General features: G+C 39.3%; 2 protein-coding genes across 2 annotated transcripts; both read left to right on the forward strand.

Moving 5' to 3' along the window:
- The first annotated feature begins 4,286 nt into the window (after window positions 1-4,286).
- ovol1a (ovo-like zinc finger 1a) lies at window positions 4,287-11,153 on the forward strand. Its single transcript, XM_026936115.3, has 4 exons — window positions 4,287-4,924; window positions 8,896-9,134; window positions 9,408-9,699; window positions 9,934-11,153. Exons 1-4 carry the CDS (start codon window positions 4,825-4,827, stop codon window positions 10,272-10,274), a joined length of 972 nt encoding a protein of 323 aa, XP_026791916.1. The 5' UTR covers window positions 4,287-4,824; the 3' UTR covers window positions 10,275-11,153.
- A 1,261-nt stretch (window positions 11,154-12,414) lies between these two features.
- Window positions 12,415-23,135, forward strand: mus81 (MUS81 structure-specific endonuclease subunit). Its single transcript, XM_034303998.2, has 16 exons — window positions 12,415-13,025; window positions 13,118-13,247; window positions 14,325-14,446; window positions 14,542-14,658; window positions 14,826-14,906; window positions 15,018-15,106; window positions 15,311-15,493; window positions 15,674-15,844; window positions 15,927-16,054; window positions 16,918-17,030; window positions 17,117-17,236; window positions 18,170-18,265; window positions 18,342-18,482; window positions 18,610-18,713; window positions 18,817-18,900; window positions 22,393-23,135. The coding sequence occupies exons 1-16, from the start codon at window positions 12,846-12,848 to the stop codon at window positions 22,457-22,459; spliced, it is 1,926 nt and encodes a 641-aa protein (XP_034159889.2). The 5' UTR covers window positions 12,415-12,845; the 3' UTR covers window positions 22,460-23,135.
- The last annotated feature ends 4 nt before the right edge of the window (window positions 23,136-23,139 follow it).

Consider the following 23,139-nt stretch of genomic DNA (forward strand, 5'->3'; position numbering starts at 1 on the left):
TGTATTGGAAGCGGGAAAAATGGGCAAGTGTAAGGATCTGAGCGATTTTGACAAGAGCCAAACTGTGATGGCTAGACGACTGGGTCAGTGCATCTCCAAAATGGCAGGTCTTGTGGTGTGTTCCCGGTATGCAGTGGTTAGTACCTAACAAAGTGGCCCAAGGAAGGACAACTGGTGACAGGGTCATGGGCACCCAAGGCTCACTGATACACATGAGGAGCGAAGGCTAGCCCATCTGGTTCGATCCCACAGAAGAGCTACTGCAGCACAAATTGCTTAAAAGGTTAATGCCACCTATGATAGTAAGGTGTCAGAACACACAAGTGCATTGCAGTTTGCTGCATATGGGGCTGCATAGCAGCAGACCGGTCAGAGTGCCCATACTGACCCCTGTCCACTGCCAGAAGTGCCTTCAATAGGCACATGAGCATCAGAACTGGACCATGGAGCAGTGGAAGAAGGTGGCCTGGTCTGATGAATCACGATTTCTTTTACATCACGTGGACAGCCAGCTGCGTGTGCGTCACTTGCCGGGGGAAGAGAAGAAGAATTTGCAGCACAAGGGGGACCTACACCATATTAGGCAAGTGGTTTTAATGTAATGTCTGATCGGTGTGTGTGTGTATGTATGTATGTATGTACACCGATCAGGAAATAACATTATGACCACTGACAGGTGAAGTGAATAATATTGATTATCTCATTACAATAGCACCTGTTAAGGGTTGAGATACATTAGGCAGCAAGTGACCGGTCAGTTCTCCAAGTTGATGTGTTGGAAACAGGAAAAATGGGCAAGCGTAAGGATTAGAGAGACTTTGACAACGGCCAAATTGTGATGGCTAGATGACTGGGTCATCTCCAAATGACTGGCATCTCCAAAACGGCAGGTCTTGTGGTGTGTTCCCGGTATGCAGTGGTTAGTACCTACCAAAGTGATCCAAGGAAGGACAACCGGTGAACTAGCGAAAGGGTCATGTGCGCCCAAGGCTCACTGATGCGTGTGGGGAGTGAAGGCTAGTCCATCTGGTCTGATCCCACAGAAGAGCTATTGTAGCACAAATTGCTGAAAAGTTAAAGCTGGCTATGATAGAAAGGTGTCAGAACACACAGTGCATCGCAGCTTGCTGCGTATGGGGCTGTGTAGCCAAAGACCTGTCAGAGTGCCCATGCTGACCTCTGTCTACTGCCACAAGTGCCTACAATGGACAGGTGAGCATCAGAACTGGACCACAGAGCAATGGAAGAAGGTGGCCTGGTCCGATAGATCACATTTTCTTTTACATCATGTGGAAGGCCGGGTGCGTGTGCATTGTTTACCTGGGGGAGAGATGGCACCAGCATGCACTATGGGAAGAATGCAAGCTGGTGGAGGCAGTGTGATGCTCTGGGCAATGTTCTGCTGGGAAACTTTGGGTCCTGGCATTCATGTGGATGCTATTTTGACACGTACCACCTACCTAAACATTGTTGCAGACCAGGTTCACCCCTTCATGGCAACAGTATTCCCTAATGGAAGTGACCTCTTTCGGCAGGATAATGCACCCTGCCACACTGTAAAAATTGTTCAGGAATGGTTCAGGGAACATGACATTGAGTTCAAGGTATTGACTTGGCCTCCAAATTCCCCAGATCTCAATCCAAACGAACATCTGTGGGTGTGGCCATCAAGTCCGATCCATGGAGGCCCCACCTCGCAACTTACAGGACTTAAAGGATCTGCTGATCTGCTGCACAACGTCGTTGTGCCAGATACCACAGCACACCTTCAGGGCTGTTTTGGCAGCAAAAGGGGGACCAACACAATATTAGCCAGGTGGTCATAATGTTATGGCTGATCAGTGTGTATATATATATATATATATATATATATATATATATATATATATATATAGTATATAGTAAAAATAGTTTTAATGCATTGGACTAAAAGGAAGATCAGAGCCACTGATGTGCTGCACAATAAACACAGTTTTGCCAATTCATAAAAATGTCCACGAGCCAACTCATTACAAATGGTTAATATTAGATTGAAGCTATCCAATGAAATGGTAACATCTCTCAGCTGAATGTCTCATTGCATTGGCACTGCCACAACTTCTCAGAATCAACATGAATTTTAACAACAACCATAATTAGATGGTTAGTCGAGATTCCTTTAGATAATGCAGGAAAGGTGTGACACCAAGCAGGAATGAACCACGCATCTCTGTACAGTGCTTAAATGTGTATGAGATATGTATGAACAGTGGCAGATGCAGACACACTGCATTCCTTTGCCTACTAATGCAGTTAAGAATGTGGGCAATCATCGAAAACTAGAATGATACTTCAGCCATGGCAGGTGTCAGATTTACATCTCAATAAGAGACACTGGAAAAGTGATGTAGAATGGCACCACCTTGTGTGGCATGAATCTGTAATGTGATGAAAAGTCTTTGGTTCTTTTTCTCTGCTGAAAGAAAAATGGAGTAAAGCCGGCCTTAGGGATGGAAGATAATGTTAGAAAGAAAAGGGGCAACAGGTCACCAATCAGGTTATGCGTGATCAGGCTGATATTTATTATTCTGTCAGATATAGCTTTGTTCTAAACCACTGGTGTCCGCTCAATGTTCCACAGAATGTTATAGAATGTAAAAAGAAAAAGCATTAAAGAAAAGCAGAATGTAGAGTTCAAAGATGTGTACTTTTAAGTAGCCTATGTGCTTGCATATGTGTGTGTTTGCAACCAAGGTGAATCTTGGTGGATAAATCTCAATATTTAAGGATGCAATTAATTCCTGTGTAATAGAGAGCAGGCTTCCGGGGGCCTTGGGTTTAAGTTGTCTTCTGTCTGGACATAACGGATGCACGAGAAGTAAATGACACTGAACTGTACATCATTTGTTTTCTTCCACCAAGGGCTGGAGGACGCTGTTCAGGCTCAAGCAAATCACCAAATCTGTACAGAACACTGCACCTTTTTTAACTTCACTACTTCTTCTCTCCTACAATATTTTTGTCACAGCACAATCTAACTTTATAGCTGTTTAAACACCATATGTGTTTTCTTCTTCTTCAATATTCCCTTCTTATGCCACTAATATCCAGTAATATGGTTACAATGCAACAATCAGTTCAAAAGTATACATCCACACCAAAACAAAAGTTTCACACATGCGCAAATTCTGCCACTCAGTAAGTCACTGACTTACAGGTGAAGCCTTTACATACCTAAAAAATGAATGGGCTAAGCTAAAATAAACAAAGTAGATGCTGAGATGTTTTATTTTAATTTGTGCTTCCTGCAAAACAGTTAAGACAGAGTTATCAGCAACCCAAGAAGAACTAACAGATGTCATGTGTTATAATAGAGGGAACAAGGGGAAGGGGATGAGGAGGAAGAAAATGGGGTAAATGTTCTGCCTCAACCGCTCGGACAGCCCGGGCAACATACCACTCATTCTACACACCTACACACTCCTTCTTTCCTCGTTCATCTCCAACTCTCTTTTTTTCTCATTTCAATCCTTACTTACATACTCATTCACTATATTTTAATTTCTAAATATGCTCTGACCCACATTATAATTCCTATATATGCATTTATCATTGATAATGACTCATATTCATATAGAAAATGCATAGAACATGTTAGACAGTCTTGACTAACTATTGGTAATGGTTCCAGAAAAGGTGTGAATGGGAGAAAGTGGAGGTTTCGGGGTGATTTTAATGCAGATAGTTTTTTTGGGGGGGGCAATCAGAGGAGTAAGGAGGGGAATTAGCCTAATGATGAATTGGATATGCATGGTGAAACCATCTGTAATCTTAGCTAGATAATTATACACTGCTTCCTTCCCAGAGACTGAATTAGTAATTGCCAATGTCATTTATATAGGCCTACTATATTAACATACATATGTTTATATACATATTTTATACTATACATATTTTTTTCAACTAGACAACCACTGAGATAGTGTAAATATGAGCATTTTGGAGGATGATTATGATGATGATGATGATCTGACTGTTCATTGTCATCATGATAAAGTTTTCGTGGTGAACACTGTGTTCGTAGACCTACGTTTAAAAATGATCAAATTTAAAAGCCCACAAGTTTAGCTTTCACTCTCCATCGCTTTAGTCCTACTTCTAGGCCTACTGCATTTAGTCGCTCCCGCCTTGAAGCGGAATGGTGACTGGTAGTGTAGTGTGTGTGTGTGTGTGTGTGTGGTGGGGGAAGAAACCGGTTGAACAGGTAGAGCTTAGAGGTTGGGTCGGGTTTGTTGTCACCGTTATTTCCAGGCGCATGCGCGCTGCCACCTGTTTCCTCCTGAATGTGTACCTGCGCTTCAATCAACCTTTGAAATTCGTTGTGCTGTGACTCAAGTGAGCGGATCGAAATATTTCCTCCATCGTTGTGCGCTGGTAGAGCTATCAAACCGGCGCTCGGACGGCCAGCATACGCACATTTGGTTAAAGGAACCAGCTCTGAGCGTGGAAGTTACGGAAGAGAAGGCAGGGCGCGCAAAAGTGGACAAATGGTGGGAGACGCCACAGGAACCTGTAGCCTATAGGTACAAAAGTTTGTAGAGGCAGTGAGAAGGGAGGAGAACGAAACAAAACCGTCAGAGTCTCCATTAAAATCGGCTACTCACCGGACCTCGTCCTACAAGCAGATCATTTATTAGCTGTATCACCTGTGTGGGTAATTTCAGTAGCTTGTAGGTGAGTAGTGTATAAAGACTACAGCGCTGTAGTTAATACAATAGGGTGTTGTAGAGAGAGAGAGAGAGAGAGAGAGAGAGAGATAGCGGAGAGCCACCTGGAGAACTCAGCATGCCACGAGCATTCCTGGTGAAAAAGCCCAGTGTTTCACCCGGCAAGAGGAGCTGGAGTGATCTACCTGACCATGAGCGAGGAGACATTTACATACCAGGTGAGGGGGACACACTCCTTACACTGCACACCATCTAACCTAACAGAGCCTGAAACACACAGGCCGGATAACGGTAAACTGGAACTACACAATTTGTCATGTTCAATCCTTTAGGCATTACTACGAAATTGTAATGTTTTTTTTTAAACAAGTATTTACAAAGCTATTAGTTACTTCAAATTATAGTCTGTATAGGCTTTTGTTTTTTTTAAACTCAAGCAGGTTCTGTTCTTAGGTGATTCATCACATAACACTGATTTTAGTACAAAACATTTAATTCATCCAGTTTGTACTCAATTAAACCACACCAGTGACTTTGTGGACATGGAATTGAACACTTTTTTGCTGTTTTGGAATTGTGTGTGTGTGTGTGTGTGTGTGTGCTAAAGAGAACCAAGGAGCCGTTTAGCTGACCTTCAGCCCCAGCTGCCTTCCTTATAGGCTCGACGTAATTCATTGCAACACATCGCGTTGCGCACACTGCAGTCTGCCTGTATAACATTTGGAAAAGCTTTTAAATCCACTTTAATTTAGGAGATAAGACAGTAGTAGGGTGGAGTAGATTTAAGGGAACGGCGTTTTACCCACGCAAACGTTTCGAAGGCCATAACAAACAGAGTCATGTGTGATCTTGACAACGTTTTCGAAAAGCAGGCAGAGGTTTGGAGTATCAGATGACCTGCTGATTCACCTAACGGAATAGCCGAAATCCAATCCTCTCTCTGTGAGCCCCTTCCCCAGGCTTATTCCCTACACCACAATAAACTATTAGGCTAATAATTTACCAACACTTGATGGATTTACCCTCGCAGTTAGAAGCTCATTTCCGAGCAGGGTTTATAGGGATGTGTCTCTGATAGGTTCATTTTACTCTCTCCTTAAAAATGAAAGAAAAAAAAAATTATATATATATATATATATATATATATATATATATATATATATATATATATATGTCTTATCATCTTGTGAATTAATCATTTAAAGTATTGTTTTTTTTTAAATAATGTGTACCTTATTTTTTATTTATTCAACATTATTTCCTCAAAACATTTGGAGTTCATGTTGAGGAGAAGTTTGAACTGATTTACTGTAGCACTAACAGCATGATGTGGTATGTAGTTAATGCTGTTAAACTCGTTCTTGTGATAGGCCTAATTGCCATAACAGACCATTTTGTAGTTTCATTTCAAGTTTAACGCAAAACCAAGGCTTATGGAGAAATGAATTTAGGCTGCTGAAAATGTGTCAGAAACCAGTGCTGAGAACTGAGGATTGAAGTAAATTCATCTTCATTTCTCTAAGGCTAATACGGTTCAAGTTCAAGGTTCTTTATTTGTCACATAAATATTACGTACATGTGATGTATTAATGTAGTGAAATGTTTTTCCTTAGTGCCTCGTCCCACAGTGCAACAGTGATACATAATAAAGCAGAATATAATAAAACAGAATATAATGAAATAAAATAGAAATATAGAATAGAATCTAGTAGACATGGTGAGGTTATATGTAAAAATATTTTTAGCAGCTTTTGGAGGAATGTGGTGTGCAAAAAAATTGTCTCATGTAGTGCAAGAGTTTTTGTTGATCATATATTTATTTATAATATAATTCATTCTTTCTGTTAGAAAATTGAATTTGGAAAGACAGTGTTTCTAAGGAAGCTGCCGTTTATTCGTTCGGTAGAAAATGATCTGGCATGTTTATCCTGCCAGGGGCTTTGTGCTGCACAGCTGAGTTAATGAACAGTGAAGGAAATAACGGACTGGCCGCAGTGCCGCTGCTGTTTCTCGCTACACCTTTAGCAAACATGGCCCAGAGTAAACTCTCCTCCAGTGGGCCTGGCCTACTCTCCACCTTTCCCACCTATCTCTACTGATAGCCGCCCTAGCTTATTGTTTTATTCACCGACATGGCACGCACAATCAGGAGAAACTGGGCTTTGAATTCAATTTAATTTTTAATGTTTCTGTCCGACTGCACAGATTTGCCTCTCGTTTTACACGAGGAGAGAGTGAACCCGTGGGGTGTGACGTCACAGAGCGTGTCACCGCTGCGAGATAAGACATGAAGAGTGGGTTTGGATTGGCGCGTAGTGCAGGACAATAAACCGGGGCAGGAGTTGTGCAGAGTCATTATGCTCCTTTTTTTTCTTTGTTGTTTAGTCGTATCGGTTTCAATTCGTTTCCTTAAATGCGGGTCTACTGCTTTTTAACGAAAAAGAAAGTAGAATATTATCGAAAGTGAATTGAATCCTTAAGAAAAATTAATAATGCAGTCTGTGCCACCTAATTTAGCAAATGAAGCTTTAATAAAATGGTCTGTTTTAGCTAATAAAGTTCATTTCATACTGTATCTCAGATAGCCCATAAATTGTACATTAATAATAGCCCATTAAACGACACTTCCATATTCACTGCTTGTGTTGTTCGACGTTAACTACAAACACACACATGTACTGTATGAGATGGGAGGGGTTGGCATACAGCTGAAGAGAGATAAATCCACCTTGATACCGTGAAGGGGAAAAAAATCAGTGCTTCAATCGTAATGAAATGCTGCCTTGTTTTCTCAGGAGTTTTTGATTCACTCTCATTATTGCATTTGTCAATTACATTTTTAATTCAGCGTAGATTCCTTAACTAGAAAAATGCAACAGACAAAAAGCTGTTTTCTTTTTTTTTTTTTTTTTTTTTTTTTTTTAGAGGAAATACATTTTTAAATCCAGCAAAGATCTTCATTGAGCTATATTGCACTGTTGCATCCTCCTTATACAGTTAGCCAAAGCGTAGGGCATACATTTGCTTTTTATTTATGTATTTATTTATTTATTTATTTATTTAAGCTTTGAGAGTCAGTGCACACTTCTCTGCTTAATGTAAGAAAGGGGTAGTGTAATGTCAGCTGGCTGAAACAAGATTTTTTTTTTTACAGTGCCACTAATAGTGGTTTTTAAATAGAATGAACATTAGGATATAACAGAACATGATACATTAATGGGATTCTGTTTGTAGCCCATGCATTGTGTTGGATGTATGTTTGTATAACGCAAAATGATAAGCCTGTGTCTCTAGCTTGGCCAGTCAGACTGGTAATGCTGTAACAGGAGTGGCTGACTTCAGTACAGGACAATACAGTTGCACACACACCTGCCTCCCACCCAACCACATACACACACATACACACACGCACACCTTCCCTAAAGGCACAACTGTCCCCAGTTTTTTGAAAGCCACACATTACATCCGGTTTCAAATAATCTTCAGATTCTTTGTTAAAACCTAAAGCATATTTGAATGGTTTGGAACTATGTAAGAGAAGTTTGTTTTGTTGACAGGATTTTAGAAATTATCGAAGATGTATTGTAGTTCTTAACACGTTAATTCAGACTACAGGTTAACCATATGGTCAAAAGTTTGTCGACACCTGACTATCACACCCATATGTGCTTTCTGAACATCCCATTCCAGATTTAGTCCCCCTTTGCTGTTTCAATAACCATCACTCTTCTGGGAAGGTGTTCCACTAGATTTTGGAGTGTGGATTTGCCCATTCAGCAACAAGAGCATTAGTGAGGCTGGACACTGATGTGGAACAAGAATGTCTGGTGCACAGTTGGTGTTCCAATTTATCCCGGAGGTGTTTAGTGGTCAGGGCTCTGTACAGGCTGCTCAAGTTCTTCCACTCCAGCCTTGGCAAATTATGTTTTCATAGAGCTCACATTGTGCACAGGGGCATCGTCATGCTGGAACTGGTTTGGGCCCCTTTGTTCCAGTGAAGGGAACTTGTAATTCTGCTATATACAAAGACATTCTATACAAATGTGTGGTTCCAACTTTGTTGCAACAGTTTAGGGAAGGCCCACATATGGGGGTGATAGTCAGGTGTCCACATACTTTTGGCGGTATAGTGTAATATTACTGCCATTAACACTCATATTTCCCATTTTCTCTGTGATTTCCCCTCCAGTCTCTGTGTCCCCTCCAGCTCTGTGGGAGGAGACAGAGGCAAGTACAGCTGAAGTGGCCCTGTGCCTGTCCACTCATAAAGAACACAACAGATGTACACAGAAATACATGCTAGAGCCCTACACTGTGGTTTCTACAGCTGAACTGCCCTCCTGCACCGCTCTGGGACAGCAGCCCAGTCCTGAAACAGAGTGCATCCGAAGTACACAGAGCAGCACATATGTCCGCTCCAAGATCAAGGTGAGGCTCTCTCAGAAATGTGCCATTCATTAAGTTTCTATTTTAGTATCTGGCTAAAAACTGGTTTGGCTTGCATGGTTTCAGTGTTAGTTACCCAACTATTATGAATTGAGAATTAACTCTGGTATGTGGCATCATACCAGTCATTTATGTGTGAGCTGATTTATTATTTAACTGATAAACTTTGAAAGACAAGGAACAAATAGTGCTGAATAAATTGTGACTATGTCCCACCCTTTTCAATATATTTTCCTTTATGTTTTATATTTACAGGTGACAACAGGTGAGCTCCCTGTTGAAGCTCCACGTAACATTCTGAGCACAAATGCTGATCCTCCTGTCACTGTGGCAAACCCATCTCCCACAACCAGCAGTGGGACATCTTCTGCACCTACAGCAGGGGCAACCTATGCATGTCAGGTGTGCCAGAAAGTGTTTCAGTACCAGCGCATGCTCAACAGACACCTAAAGTGTCACAGTGAACAGAAACGGCATTTGTGCAGTTTCTGTGGCAAGGGTTTTAATGACACCTTCGATCTCAAGAGGCATGTGCGCACACATACAGGTTTGTGAGCATAAAATATTTTGTTGGTCAAATTACTTTTTTACTGTCAGACAAAAGAGGTTGACAAAACAGGGATCAGATTTATTTACCTGGGCGTGTAATATTGTATATAAATATACTGTTACAGTTTCAGATTGCCTCAGCTCCTACTGCAAGGCTTTAGGCCAAAACTCTGTGACAACACACTACACACAGACTCTTAAACATGTATACCTCTCTTCTGTCATGTCCCAGGTGTTCGTCCATATAAATGTAATTTGTGTGAGAAAGCCTTTACCCAGCGCTGCTCTCTGGAATCCCACATGAAGAAGATCCATGGTGTGACGCAGCAGTATGCCTACAAGGAACGGCGCACCAAGCTCTATGTTTGCGAGGAATGTGGCCACACTGCTTCTACTCAGGATTCATTGTTGCGCCACATCCACAATCAACACCCAAACAGTGCCTTCTTGCGGGCCAAGGGGGCACGTAGACATTCAGGGGCAGCAGGTGTGGTTGGACGGGAGGAAAACTCCCTGCCTGGCTCTCCTTTATCTCTGAACAGTGATGACACAACAGGATCAGGAGGAAGGTAGAAAGAGCTGAGGTTGATTGAGACATAAAATAATATTGTCATAATATACACATCTCTCACATTATGTCAACTGGATCATATGCGATTTTATTTAAAATAAGACAAGTGAGAAAGTAAAACTGGAACCCTAACGATACAGTGAAGTAAAATGAAATGGTACAATAAGCAAAGTGAAAGACTTTGACAGACTAGATGAACTGATGAATGAGTTTCAAGCAGTGATCGTAGATTAAGTTTGAGTTTACACATTCACTACAGATGAGGGCTGGTTCTTCGCTTTGAAATCACTAAACAGCTAAATAATGATTATGCACTAGTTGATTCTGAAAAACTTTAAAAAGAAAAGACTATGTAAATAGTACTCCATTTTTGCTCAGGGGAGAAACAATAAAGAACTTTTTTTTTTCTAAATATTGTTATATTAGAAATTGTTATATATATAATGTCCTATTTTGTTGCAAGGAATTTCTGAAGAGGGAATGGTGTTCGGTCAGTAATTATTGATGTTTGTAATATATACTGTCAGATGTGTGAAGAAATGTGTATTTATCAAGGTGGTGTGTAATATTCTTTTGGTGGAGTTTATCACTTTTTCCAGATTTTATACATTTATAATAACATATAAATCTTTGTACATAATATGAACATAGATTCACATTTTCATATTCATTATAGGCTATCCTCAAGGGTAAAAGATGAGATCTGTGCTCACTGCAGTTACTGTCTGACATCCTAACAGTAATAATGCTGATTTGTCTTCAGGCCTAATAGTTTAACTAGAGGAACTGAAATACTGTATGGAACTTTACCACATAACTTTTTAACGTGAATGTGCTTTCTGTATAAAATAAACAATAAACTTTTTATTTTATGGTACAAATACTGAACAACAAGTGAAGTAAGTGTATGCCTGGGGTGAAATTAGTTTAGAACAGGGAAAGAAGTGTGAGAGCGGTGTGTGTGTGTGTGTGTGTGTGTGTGTGTGGGCGGACGCTGTGTGAGCATACAGCAGATTCCAGGTCCGTGTTTGGTCTTGTTGCTGGAATTCACCAGCAGCCTTATTACACGGTTTCTAGGTGTTAACGGTTCAGGAGCGCTGTCGTTGGGCCCGTTATGTTGCTTAACTATTATCCCACTCAAAATAGTTCCTTTTCTGGTTAATTCTAATACCGAATGTAGATCATGTAATCTGTTGTAGATTAGTATTCATAAAATAAGAAGTACTAAATCTTCCTTTATTGTGAAGACGCTTCCCTGCACTCCACCCCTTAATCTCATTTTTACAGACGGTGTTATTCTGGGTGGCGCAGTGACTACTGCACTTTTTTTTTCTTTTTTTAAATAATTAAGGTAAACACAAAGAAATATATGATCAAAAACAAAAAGCAGTATCACAGGGTAATCTGACAAATAACTATGCACAATAATTCAACACAATATAAGACAAGAAGGGTCAATATTAAAGAAATAATAAGTGAAAAAAAAAAAATTAAAAGAGCCTATATTAACGTATTAGTATTAGTATTGGTTATACTTATATACTATATAGGCTACTAAACTAATAATACTAATATGCACAATACGTCACATTTCCTAATTGTTGAAAGATTACTGCTATTTTTACTTTTTATTTACATGAAAGATTGTACAAACAATACAGGCTCTTTAATTCAAAAACCAGTGTTTACGTTTATTTACGTACTGCACACAGGACTGCGTCGCGAAACAAAAACGTCACTACGGTAAACGTCACCTGCCAGGTCCGCGGTTTTAACGCGGAAATTATACAATATTTTTTGTTCAGCTGCCAAAGCTTGGCTGCTTTAGATTGGTTATAAATCCAAAATATGCAGCAATCCCATTCTTGACCCATTCTCAGATTACCTTTGTATGTTACAGTATGAAATGTGTACTATACGAGATCATTTAAAACGTCAGTTACGAAAATAATACTTTTTAATAAAGCTATGTTTAAGACGTAGTATATGACGTTGCATTTAATATTCTAATATATTTGACAGTGACAGTCATGATGTTAGGCTTCAAACTTGGGAAGGACAGAGTTCAAGGTTTCGCTTTTGGGATGATTTTGTCGTGCAGATCTGGCAACCCTGCTGCGTACATTGTTTTCGAAAACACTGGCGCGGAGCTCATGACACACATAACCACTGTACTGGGCAGCTGTAGATATATTACATGTGTATGTCGTGATAAAAAGACATGCTGAGTTTCATATAGTCACGCCGATGTTATTATTCGACTTTACAAAAACACGAACTAAACCGAACAAACGTTGAGAAATAATGTACTGTTACGCTTACATTGTTAGCTACCTCTGGCTAATATTTTGGTAGAAAAGCCGCGGGGATCACCGGCTAACTTCAGCTGTTAGACAAAACAAAACAAAACAAAACATAACCGTAGTTACAAGCAGACTGATGTTAGGTAACTTGCTTAATCTATAAACACTTGGTCTGTTATTTACTAGCTTAATTAGCTTGTTTATAACGTTACTGGCACATTTAACGGTACGGTGTTGCATAAATTTGAACGAGCCGGAGTTTTCTGTTGCATGGTTTTAACCGGTTACGTGCTGAACTCGCTGTGTGTCCACATGCCATCGGAAGCAGTGCGTCTGGGTCGGAAGCGGCCTGTGCCCGCCTGCCCCAACCCGCTCTTCCTGCAGTGGCTCACTGAGATGCGCGATCACGCCAAAGAGAAAGGCCTCAAGACCCAGTACGTCTATCAGAAGGTAAACTGCAATGTGGCCTGTTTTAAGTGTTTCATTAATAAAGTCACTGTCGCTGTTGGTGACACAGTGCGTCCTGTTGTGTTCTCTTCAAGGCTATAAATTCTTTAAAAAAGTATCCGCTGCCACTGAAAAACGGTAAAGAGGCCAAAATCCTGCAGAACTTTGGGGACGGAATCTGTAAGATCCTGGACGAGAGGCTTGAGAGACATTACCGAGAAAACGGTAAGAATGAAGTCAACACCATCCAGAAGCTGTTTCACTAATGTGATATGATTTGATTAGTGAACAGGGTCGCTTTTGTTTTTCCAAAAGGCATCAAACGAACGCAGGGTAGTTTTCTAATGCTTCTCAAACACTACATTGAATTTTACATTTGCAACATTTCAGACTTTAATATCCAAAAGCGAGACTTATAAACTTATATACAGTATATAGCCTTATGGTAGTGCAGATGGACCCAGGTCTAAAGATACCAACAAGCTAAGACATTCAAAAACAGGAGTCAATGCTGATACATAAATAAACACATAAGTAAGTAGCTAATATATGCACTCACTGAGCACTTCATTAGTAACACTATACTAATACTGGGTAGGTCAATTCTTCTTGGCATGGATTCCACAAGATGTTGGAAACATTCTTTTGAGATTCTGGTCCATGTTGACATGATCATCACGCAATTCCTGCAGATTTTTCAGGTGCACTTTCATTCTGTGAATCTCCTGTTCTACCACATCCCAAAGGTGTTCTACTGGATTCAGATCCAGTGACTGGGAAGGCCACTAAAGAACACTGAACACATTGTCATGTTCATGAAACCAGTTTGAGATGACGTTTGCTTTGTGACATGGTGCATTATCATGCTGAAAGTAGCCATTAGAAGATGGGTAATGAACAGATGCACATGGTCAGCAACAATACTCAGATAGGCTGTGGCATTCAAGCGATGATTGATTTGTTTTAACAGGCCCAAAGTGTGCCAAGAAAACATTCCCCACACCATTACACCACCTCCACCAGCCTGGACTGCGTGGCACATGCACAAAGCCTAGCTAGGAGCAAGACACAATAGTCAAATCTTCATATTATGAGAAATTGAGCAAGCACCTGATGTACCTCTTTGAACAAAAATGGTTAAATCCTCCTGAGAGGATTTCATGAAGTTCCTGATGGTCTACAGGAGAAAACTGGATGACCAAGTAAGGTATGCAACATAAGCAGAGAATAAAATTTGATCATCCTTTCCTCTTTTTTTTTTTTTTTTTTTTTTTTTTCCTTCCTTCTTCTTCTTCTTCATAGGTGCCAATGCTCCTGTCCACTGCCTCCCACGTAGTGCTGAACCCTGCAGCAACAACCTGCCTTCCACCAAACCATCATCACACTTTCCTAACTTTCCTGCTACAAAGGGTGGAAGAAATATGGTAACTTTCACATAAATACACACCATATCTCTATCCTTGTGTTTCTTAACATGTGTGTCATAGTCTCATAAACATTCTGGATATTTTTTTTGCAGAGCAAGGCTGAGGGTGATGCAGGACAGAAGAAGGGAGGAAAGAAGAAGAGGGAGTATGTGCCCCAGAAGAGATCAGGAGCCTATGCTGTTCTTCTTACATTGTACAGACATTCACAGGTATAACACACCTTTGTGGACATTGTTCAGCTTTATATGGATGTCACAAGCAACGAATATAACTGTGAATTCACTGAATTAGCATTGAGTAAAAGTAAATAGATATGTGATTTTTTTTTTTTTTTTTTTAACTCAAATAAAATGCTGTTGTCTGCTTTGTATTTCAGATACCTAGCAGTAAAGGTTTCATGTTTAAAAATGAACTGCAGACTGAGGCGCAGTCCCTCTGTGACAAATCCTTCACTGTAGTAAGCCCAACTTAAAAAAATATGTAAAGCTTAATGTAATTTTATAGAAATGCCTCATGTCTACTGTAGTTCTTTAGTGCAGCCCATTTTAACTATATATGTTGTGTGTAGCCTGATCTAGGTAGTAAATACACTGCGTGGTCTTCAGTAAGCACCCTCATTCAGAAAAACCTGCTTCTGAAGACACACAACCCTGCCAGGTAAACTGTCATACTTGCATCAATTTTCCTGATAAAAAATGAGTTGGAAGCAGTGTGTATTTGACATGTTGTATCCAGTGTGAATTTTAGGTTACTGTGTCAATGCACAGTGAATGACTTTTTTCATTTAGTATGATCAGCTCATTATGGCTGCTTTTCTTTATTGTGCTACTGTCCTCTCCTTTTCTCACCTTCATTTGTTAGGTACTCCTTGACAGAGCTTGGTCTGGCTCTGGCAGAAAGACTGGAGTCTGGAGAGAGAGGGGGAGATGATGGACAAGAAGAGGAGGAGGAGAAGAGTGAGGCTGAGGACTCAGAGGATGGACCAGTTACCGTAGACCTGACTCAGGATGAAGACAAAGAAGAACATGAAGGTGAAGACAGCTGGTGAGAATGAAATAATCAACTGAAGAAATAAGTGAATTAAGATGCTGCAAGGTTAAAGGGTTTAGAGTGTATTCATGTGGCACTCACTGCACAGCAAAATCAGTGTGAAAGTTCTTGCATGAGTATCAAGTGTTTTAAAGTTGAAATTAGCTTTAGAACTTCCTATTTTTTCACTTTCAGCATCCCAAGAGATGGGTCTAGAACAGCAGTCTCAGTAACACATGCAGGGAGTGCTGCACCTGACTCTGATCTCTCAGAAAAGTGTCACAGCTCAGAGACAGGGAGAGCCGCATATCTTCTCCCTGGATCCTATGACATTGTGTTGTGTGTTGACTTTATTGAGACCACTGGGTAAGTGCATGATGTTCAGTTCTCGATCACTGTTTTGAATGTGTTTAATTTCATTGCTTATGAGGTGGTATTGACTCGGCAGAGGAAACACGGCACGCAAACAAGAATTGGTCAAGGAGCTACAGAGAAACGGTGTGACCTTTGACATCAGGAAACTAAATGTGGGAGACTTCCTATGGGTTGCTCGTGAGAAAGTAGCACCTGTGCCTGGTAATCTCTCACTCTTGATTAGATGTCTCACCCTGGTACTCACTCGATTTTAAACACACATATCAACACTTTTTTTTTTTATTCCTGTCCCTTGTTTATTGTGTAGGTTATAGCTTCAGGATTAAAATTATTAAGTACTAGGTATAAAGATATAAAAACCTGAGGGATGTTTCCTTTTTGTTTCCTTAACTACCATAGATCCTTTGAGCTGTAGTGACAGACACCTTAGCCATTTTCTCTGATATTCTCTAACACTTACTGAAGATTGATGTACAAAACGGGAGAAATGCAGTCAGGTCAGCTTGACAAGAGCTACAAGAGGGAAGTGGAGTCACTGAAGGAGGTTTTATCACCTGGTAAAGCAGTTTTACTCCGAAACTGTTAAAAACTTTAGGTTCTACAATTACTTTTCTCATAACTGAAGCAAATACATTGTTTCAGCAGGTGGTGTTATTTTTGTGGTGGTCAGTTCATACTCTACTTCAGTCCCTAAGTTTACTAAAAGCTACTTGCTGTGCTAATATTATAACCTTAAGAGTAATCTTTATACACCTTATTGTGATAAAGCACTATAATAAAACAAAACACAATAGTTAATGCAAAATACAGTAATTAAATGTATAATAAATGTGCCTTTATGGTTTATTATACTACAAATATCCTGGGTTAATGAAATTATTATTTTTTTTTATCTGGATTTATAAACACGTAGAAAGCGTAAATTCTTATTTACTCGCTGTGTAATATTTTTATGATTTGTTTAATTTCTCATTATAGTATTGATATATTGTCCATGCAGTCATGTGTATGGCATCAGCATAGCTTTTATAAAGAAGTTTATTCATGGCTGGTTTTAAATTAAGGTCAGTTGCGTCCACCTGTGGCAAAAGAGCTGGTCCTTGATTACATCATTGAGAGGAAGCGGATAGATGATCTGTGTGGAAGTATAATGGATGGGCGTTTCAGAGAACAGAAGGTATGACATGCTAACGCATCACACAGACTAGTTTACACAGCAGCAACCAGATTTTTAGTTAATTTGGTTTTATTTCTTTCCCTCAGTTCCGTCTGAAGAGGTGTGGTCTGCATAAGCCCATCTACCTGGTGGAGCAGTGTGGTTCAGCAGCAGCACACCTCAGTCTACCAGAGAGCACTTTGCAACAAGCTATAGTTAATACACAGGTATGTGCCACATGCACAAGTCAAGATTCTCTGGTAATGGCAAGTATGGATGACATAAAAGTAAGATATAAAATGGATTTCAAATATAAACACAAACATGGAATTGGAACATAGAGATATTATCCAAAAAATTCCTGAACATTTTAAATGTTTGTAGTTATTGATTTAATGAACACAGTTCTTTATAGTCTTTTCATATGACATGCTAAACGCAACAAAATTAGTTAATGATAATACTATTATATACACTCGCTGTCCACTTTATTAGGAACACCTGTAGTTTCATGCAGTTATCCACTCAGCTAATCATGTGGCAGCAGCGAAATGCAAAAAATCATGCAGATACAGGTCAAGAGCTTCAGTTAATGTCAGAATGAAGAAAAAGTGTCATCTCTGTGATCTCTATGATCTCTGTGGTGGGCACAGGCTCACCAAAACTGGACAGTTGAAGATTAGAAAAAAAATCACCTGGTCTTTTTCCAGTCTTCAACTGTTCAGTTTGTTCAAACCAGCCCATCTGGCACCAACAACCATGCCACAGTTAAAGTCACAGTGATCACACTTTTTCTCATTCTGATGTTTGATGTGAACATTAACTGAAGCTCATGACCTGTAACTGCATTATTTTATGCATTGTGCTGCCACCACATGAATGGCTGATTGGATACCTGCATAAATGTGCAAGTGTACAAGTGTTCCTTTTAAAGTGGATGGTGAGTGTATCATATATTATAGAGAGGGTGGGTATACACTAGGTGATTAATCCAGTAAGCCAGTGGGTGAATTTAGAGAGGAACAAACAGGAGTGGGAAAATGTAAGTGGCTGATTATAGAGAGAGAACAGAGTATAATGATTATGAGTAAGGTTCAGCATGTCATGCTGTCATGTTTTGTATACTTTTAAATACCTCACATCAGGGTGGTATGTTCCAGGTGGTAGATAACTTCTTTGTGAAGAGAGTTCAGGATGTTAAGGAATCAGCTGCCTACCTCACAGTCATGACCAGATATCTGCAGAAACTTTATCAGGTGAGTCTGAGTTGGAGTGCCATATTGCTTTATTGTCAGGTGTAATTTTATCTTGACTACATAGTTTCTCTTCCAGAATCGGACATTGTACTACCGATCTAGAGAATTGGAAGGAGATGGAGAGTGTGACGTGGAGAATGGAGGCAGGGAAAGGGAAAACCCCCGCTGCTCGCTTATCTCTTTCACAGAGTTCAACTATGGAGCTTTGAAAAACAAGGTAGCATGTGATTCTGTTAAAACGTGACTTGGAGAACTCATATTTTAGGGAAGTAAGACAATCTGTTATACCCTCTTCAATCACACTGACCCAATCTTTGCTGAATTTTCCTTGTACATTCTTCCAGTGTCAGACAGTTAGAGAGGTTTTTGCCCGACAGCTGATGCAGATCAGTGGAATCTCTGGTGACAAAGCAGCTGCCATATTGGAGCACTACAGTACAGTATGCAGGTATGAGAAGTATAAACAAATAAAAGCATTTCACTGTTCACTTTCTCACAGCTTAATTTTTTTATTGTCAGTATGATATAACAGTATTGTTTCCCTTTCTCAGTTTATTGAATGCATACAACCAGTGTTTCACTGAGGCAGAGAAAGAAAAGCTCCTCTCATCCATCAAATATGGCAAACTTAAAAGGTTTGTCTTTTGCATTTCTTCCTCATTCTTCATTTCACTATATATCTGTTGTCTGTAAAGTCTCTTACCACTCATTGCCTTTCACATTCCATAACAGTATGGATAGCTCAGTGTCATATTTGTGGCCATATCAAAATTTGATGATAGTAGATAATAAGTGTCTTATTGCCAGCTTTAAAGAATGGCTTTTGGTGGTTAGGAGGGGTGAAATAGAACCATCAACAACAAATATCAATGATCCATCTCCATACTATACAGTATGAGGTGCATTTCCTTGTATTCATTCCCCTTTGCAGTGTCATGTCTTTGATGATGGTGTGTGTGACCAAAGATTTTTATTCTGTTCTCATCTGAACACAAAACACAATGCCAGTTATAGTTCTAATGATGGTTGGTGAAGTTCAGGTTCTGCATTTTGTGAGATGATCTTAGGAAGAGCTTCTTTCTTGTAATGCTTCCGATGCTTGTTTATAGTGGCAATTAATAGTTGACTTTGAAACTTGAGCGTTACACAAATCATATAACAAAGTAATTCTAAACTGTGATCTATGGGCTCTTTTTCCCTCTTTCATTATCTTCCTCACTGCGGAGGGGGAAAAATTGCTCAGTCAGACACATGAAACTTCTTGTTGTGGTCGTAATTGTACTTAATGCTGCAATCGACGACGTCATTTTCAACCTCCATGTATTTGAGGTACAAAGTGAGGGGAAAAACATAGATGCCTCCATGTTTGTCTTTTATTAGCAACGAGCTAGCTAGATAACTGTGATGAGCGATGTATATTTTAATCCTCAGACAGCAATCTGTATAGTCAGTGTTATTGATTTAACAAGCAAATACTTGTATATACTGCATAACCCATTTAAAGGTAAGAAGTGCTACTTTGTTTACTTCTGATGCTGTGTGCAACCCTGTTGATTTTACATCATTCCCTGAACTCGGAGAAACTTGTAGTTGAGAAGACTACCCCGAGTTCACGAGCATCAGTCACTTTGTGATGACATTTCTTTGGTTTTTTCCATGTTTATGGATGATGAAGGGATTTTACATTTGTGCAGCCTCATACAGTTGAGGCCAAAAGTTTGTATATACACTGAGGCTAAAGATTTTCAGTCTCAGTTTTTCCACAATTCCACACATTTCATGTTCCCATACATTTCTTTGGCCATGTCAATCTACTTTGTTCACATAAGAGGTAAAACAGTCAATTAGAGACACATTTATTTCAGCTTTAAATCACTATATTAGAATTCCAGTGGGTCAAAAGTTTACATGCAAAGACTTATCTGTCTTTAGATTCTAGAAATTGATGTAATGACTTTTAGAAGCTTCTGATTGGCCAATTGTCATAATTAGGAGTTAATAGGAGTGTACCTGTATTCAAATATAAAAATCTTGGGACCACTGCATCATTCAGGAAGAGGCACAAATTAACTCCCGAGGATGAACAAACTTTGGTATGAAAGGATGAAACTGAATCAACAAAGGAACCATTGAAGGATTTGGAGGTATCATTAAGAAAATCCTATATCACCCTTAAAATCCTACATCACCATGGCCTGAAAGGATGTTGTAACCAAATGGCTTAAAGGCAACAAAGTGAAAATTTTGGAGTGGACATCACAAAGCCCTAACCTGAATCCCATAGAAAATTTGTGGACTGAACTGAATAAGCATGTCCAAGCAAGGAGGCCCACAAACCTGGCTGAGTTACACCAGTTCTGTCAGGAGGAATAAGCAAAAAATCTGGCAAATTATTGGCTTATGGAAGCCTGCCCCAAACGTTTGGTTCAAGATAAGCAAAGGTTTAAGCAATTAAATTCAAGTTAGGCAATGCCACCAGATACTAACAAAGTGTATGTAAACTTTTGACATACCGAATATCTGATATAGTAAATAAAAGCTGAAATAAATCTGTCTGTTAGCTATTATTTAACCTCTTATGGAAATAATATAATACAGCCCTGTACACTTCGGAATTCATTGTACTGCTTTTGTCAATAAGTACAAGGGAGCCAGTTTCATTAGCAGCCATACATACATACACACCCACACCATAAGATGAGGTGGTATGTTTCGGATCAGAAACATCAGAGTGGTTGCTTCCCTTCTCCGTATTCTTTTCTTCCCATCATTCTGGTACAAATTGATATTTGGCTTTTTCTTTAAGATATTTTGGCAAACTCAAATTTTTCTATGTTCTTGAGGCTTACCAGTGGTTTACATATTCTGGTCTCTGTACTGGACCTCTGTATTTACCCTGGTGAAGGCTTCTCTTGATTGTTGACTTTGACACAGATATGCTTACCTCCTAGAGGGTGTTCTTGATTTGGCCAACTGTTGTGAATGGGTTTTTTCACCAGGAAAGAATTCTTCTGTCACCTACCACAGTTGTTTTCCATGGTCTTCCAGGCCCATTGGTGTTCCTGAGCTCACCAGTGTGTTCTTTGTTTTTAAGAATGTCCCAAATAATTTATTTTGCCACACCTAATGTTTTTGCTATCCCTCTGATGTTTTTTTTTTTTTTTTTTTTTTTTAATAAATTATTTTTCAACCTAATGATGGCTTGCTTCACTGGCAGAAACAGCTCTTTTTACTTCATATTGAGAGTTAATAGGAAGAAATTCCAAATGCAAATGCCACACTTTAAGTCAACACTAAACCATTTATTTGCTTACTTATAAGAGAAATAATGATGAAATAATACACCTGGAACAGCTGAGCAGCCAATTGTCCGATTACTTTTGTCCAATTACGAATTACATATAATACATACAGTATATAATTATATAATTAGTTACTGTATGTATAATATGTAATTTGTATATGTATGAATATACATATACAAATTAGATGTACATACCCTCAAATTAAAGCTGAAAGTCTGCACCGTGAGGTCATATTCATTATTTAATTTCAGCTCCCTTATATTGTAGTAGACAGCTAAAATAATAACTTTTTAAATGTCCAAATATTTATGGGCCTGACTGTATATATATATTGTCTCTCACACACACACACACACACACACACACACACACACACACACACACACACACACACACACACACACACACACTGGGTCACAAGACAGGGGTTTTGTTAAACTGAGGAACAGAGGCTGGTGATAGCTGCCTGCTGTACGTCTAGTTTACACAGTAACAAGTCAATATGTAAATAGGCCTACACTCAAGGGATAAGACCTGATTGCCACCAACTCCATATCTCACTGCATTCCATAGACCATAAATACTTTCTACATACTTTTGCTGGTTTTACATTTTTACAGAATATGTTGTGATTGGTTTCCTGTTATTAATGTCCTAAACAGTATTAAACTAAAGGATACCTACAGATACTGTTTTCACCTTACAATATATTTATTCTGTGTGGGGTTTTACCTTTGTGCCTTAATGTATGAAGTATGTAGGTTTCGCAGTTGTGAAAATATAATGACCCTTCATGGATGCCATTTTCTTTCTTTTTTCCAGAAATATTGGGCCAGCTCTTAGCCGGACTGTATACCAGCTTTACTGTACAGATGGACCGCTGTCATGACCACACACTGTATTCTTTATCATACTTCATCAAACTGCAATGCAATGCAGTATGCTGTTTATTCCCTAACCTATTTTAGAGGAAAATATTTGAGTCAAATAAAGATTTACATTTTGTATAGCCTATATCATTGTATTACTGGGGATGAAAAATGAAAATGGCTTGGGTAAAGTAATAGGGAGTACAGTGACTGCATTTTGCTGCTTCACATTGTTGTCTATTTTCATTATATTTGCACTTTTTTTGTTTACCCATGACATTACGTAAAAACTTGCTTAGTGGAGATGCACTTACTCTCTGAAGCACAGAGTGTTGGAGATTAAAAACAGTTCTGGCATTAGCCGAGCAGGTGCATTGTGAGGAAATCATGGTCGCACTGAGTAAAGGCTAGACAGGTAGATGACGTCAGTGCGTACAGAAGGATATAATTTATAGGAAAGTCTCCATGGCTACGTCCCAAACCACCTACTATTGTATTAATTAGTATGTCAGAATATCTTACCGGTGATACCCTCTTTAGTAGGGTATAGTATGTGGGTTTGGACGTAGCCCATGTGTATCTATTGTTCCTCTATAGGCCAGGAGAGCGGAGGGAGACCTCTGATGACGTGCTCAAGGAGAACAGCATCATACAAAAAAAAAAAAAAAAAAAAAAAAGAGCAAAAGAAAAAAATAATACT

The sequence above is a fragment of the Pangasianodon hypophthalmus genome, chromosome 4 (assembly GCF_027358585.1).
Source record: "Pangasianodon hypophthalmus isolate fPanHyp1 chromosome 4, fPanHyp1.pri, whole genome shotgun sequence".
Lineage (NCBI taxonomy): Eukaryota > Metazoa > Chordata > Actinopteri > Siluriformes > Pangasiidae > Pangasianodon > Pangasianodon hypophthalmus.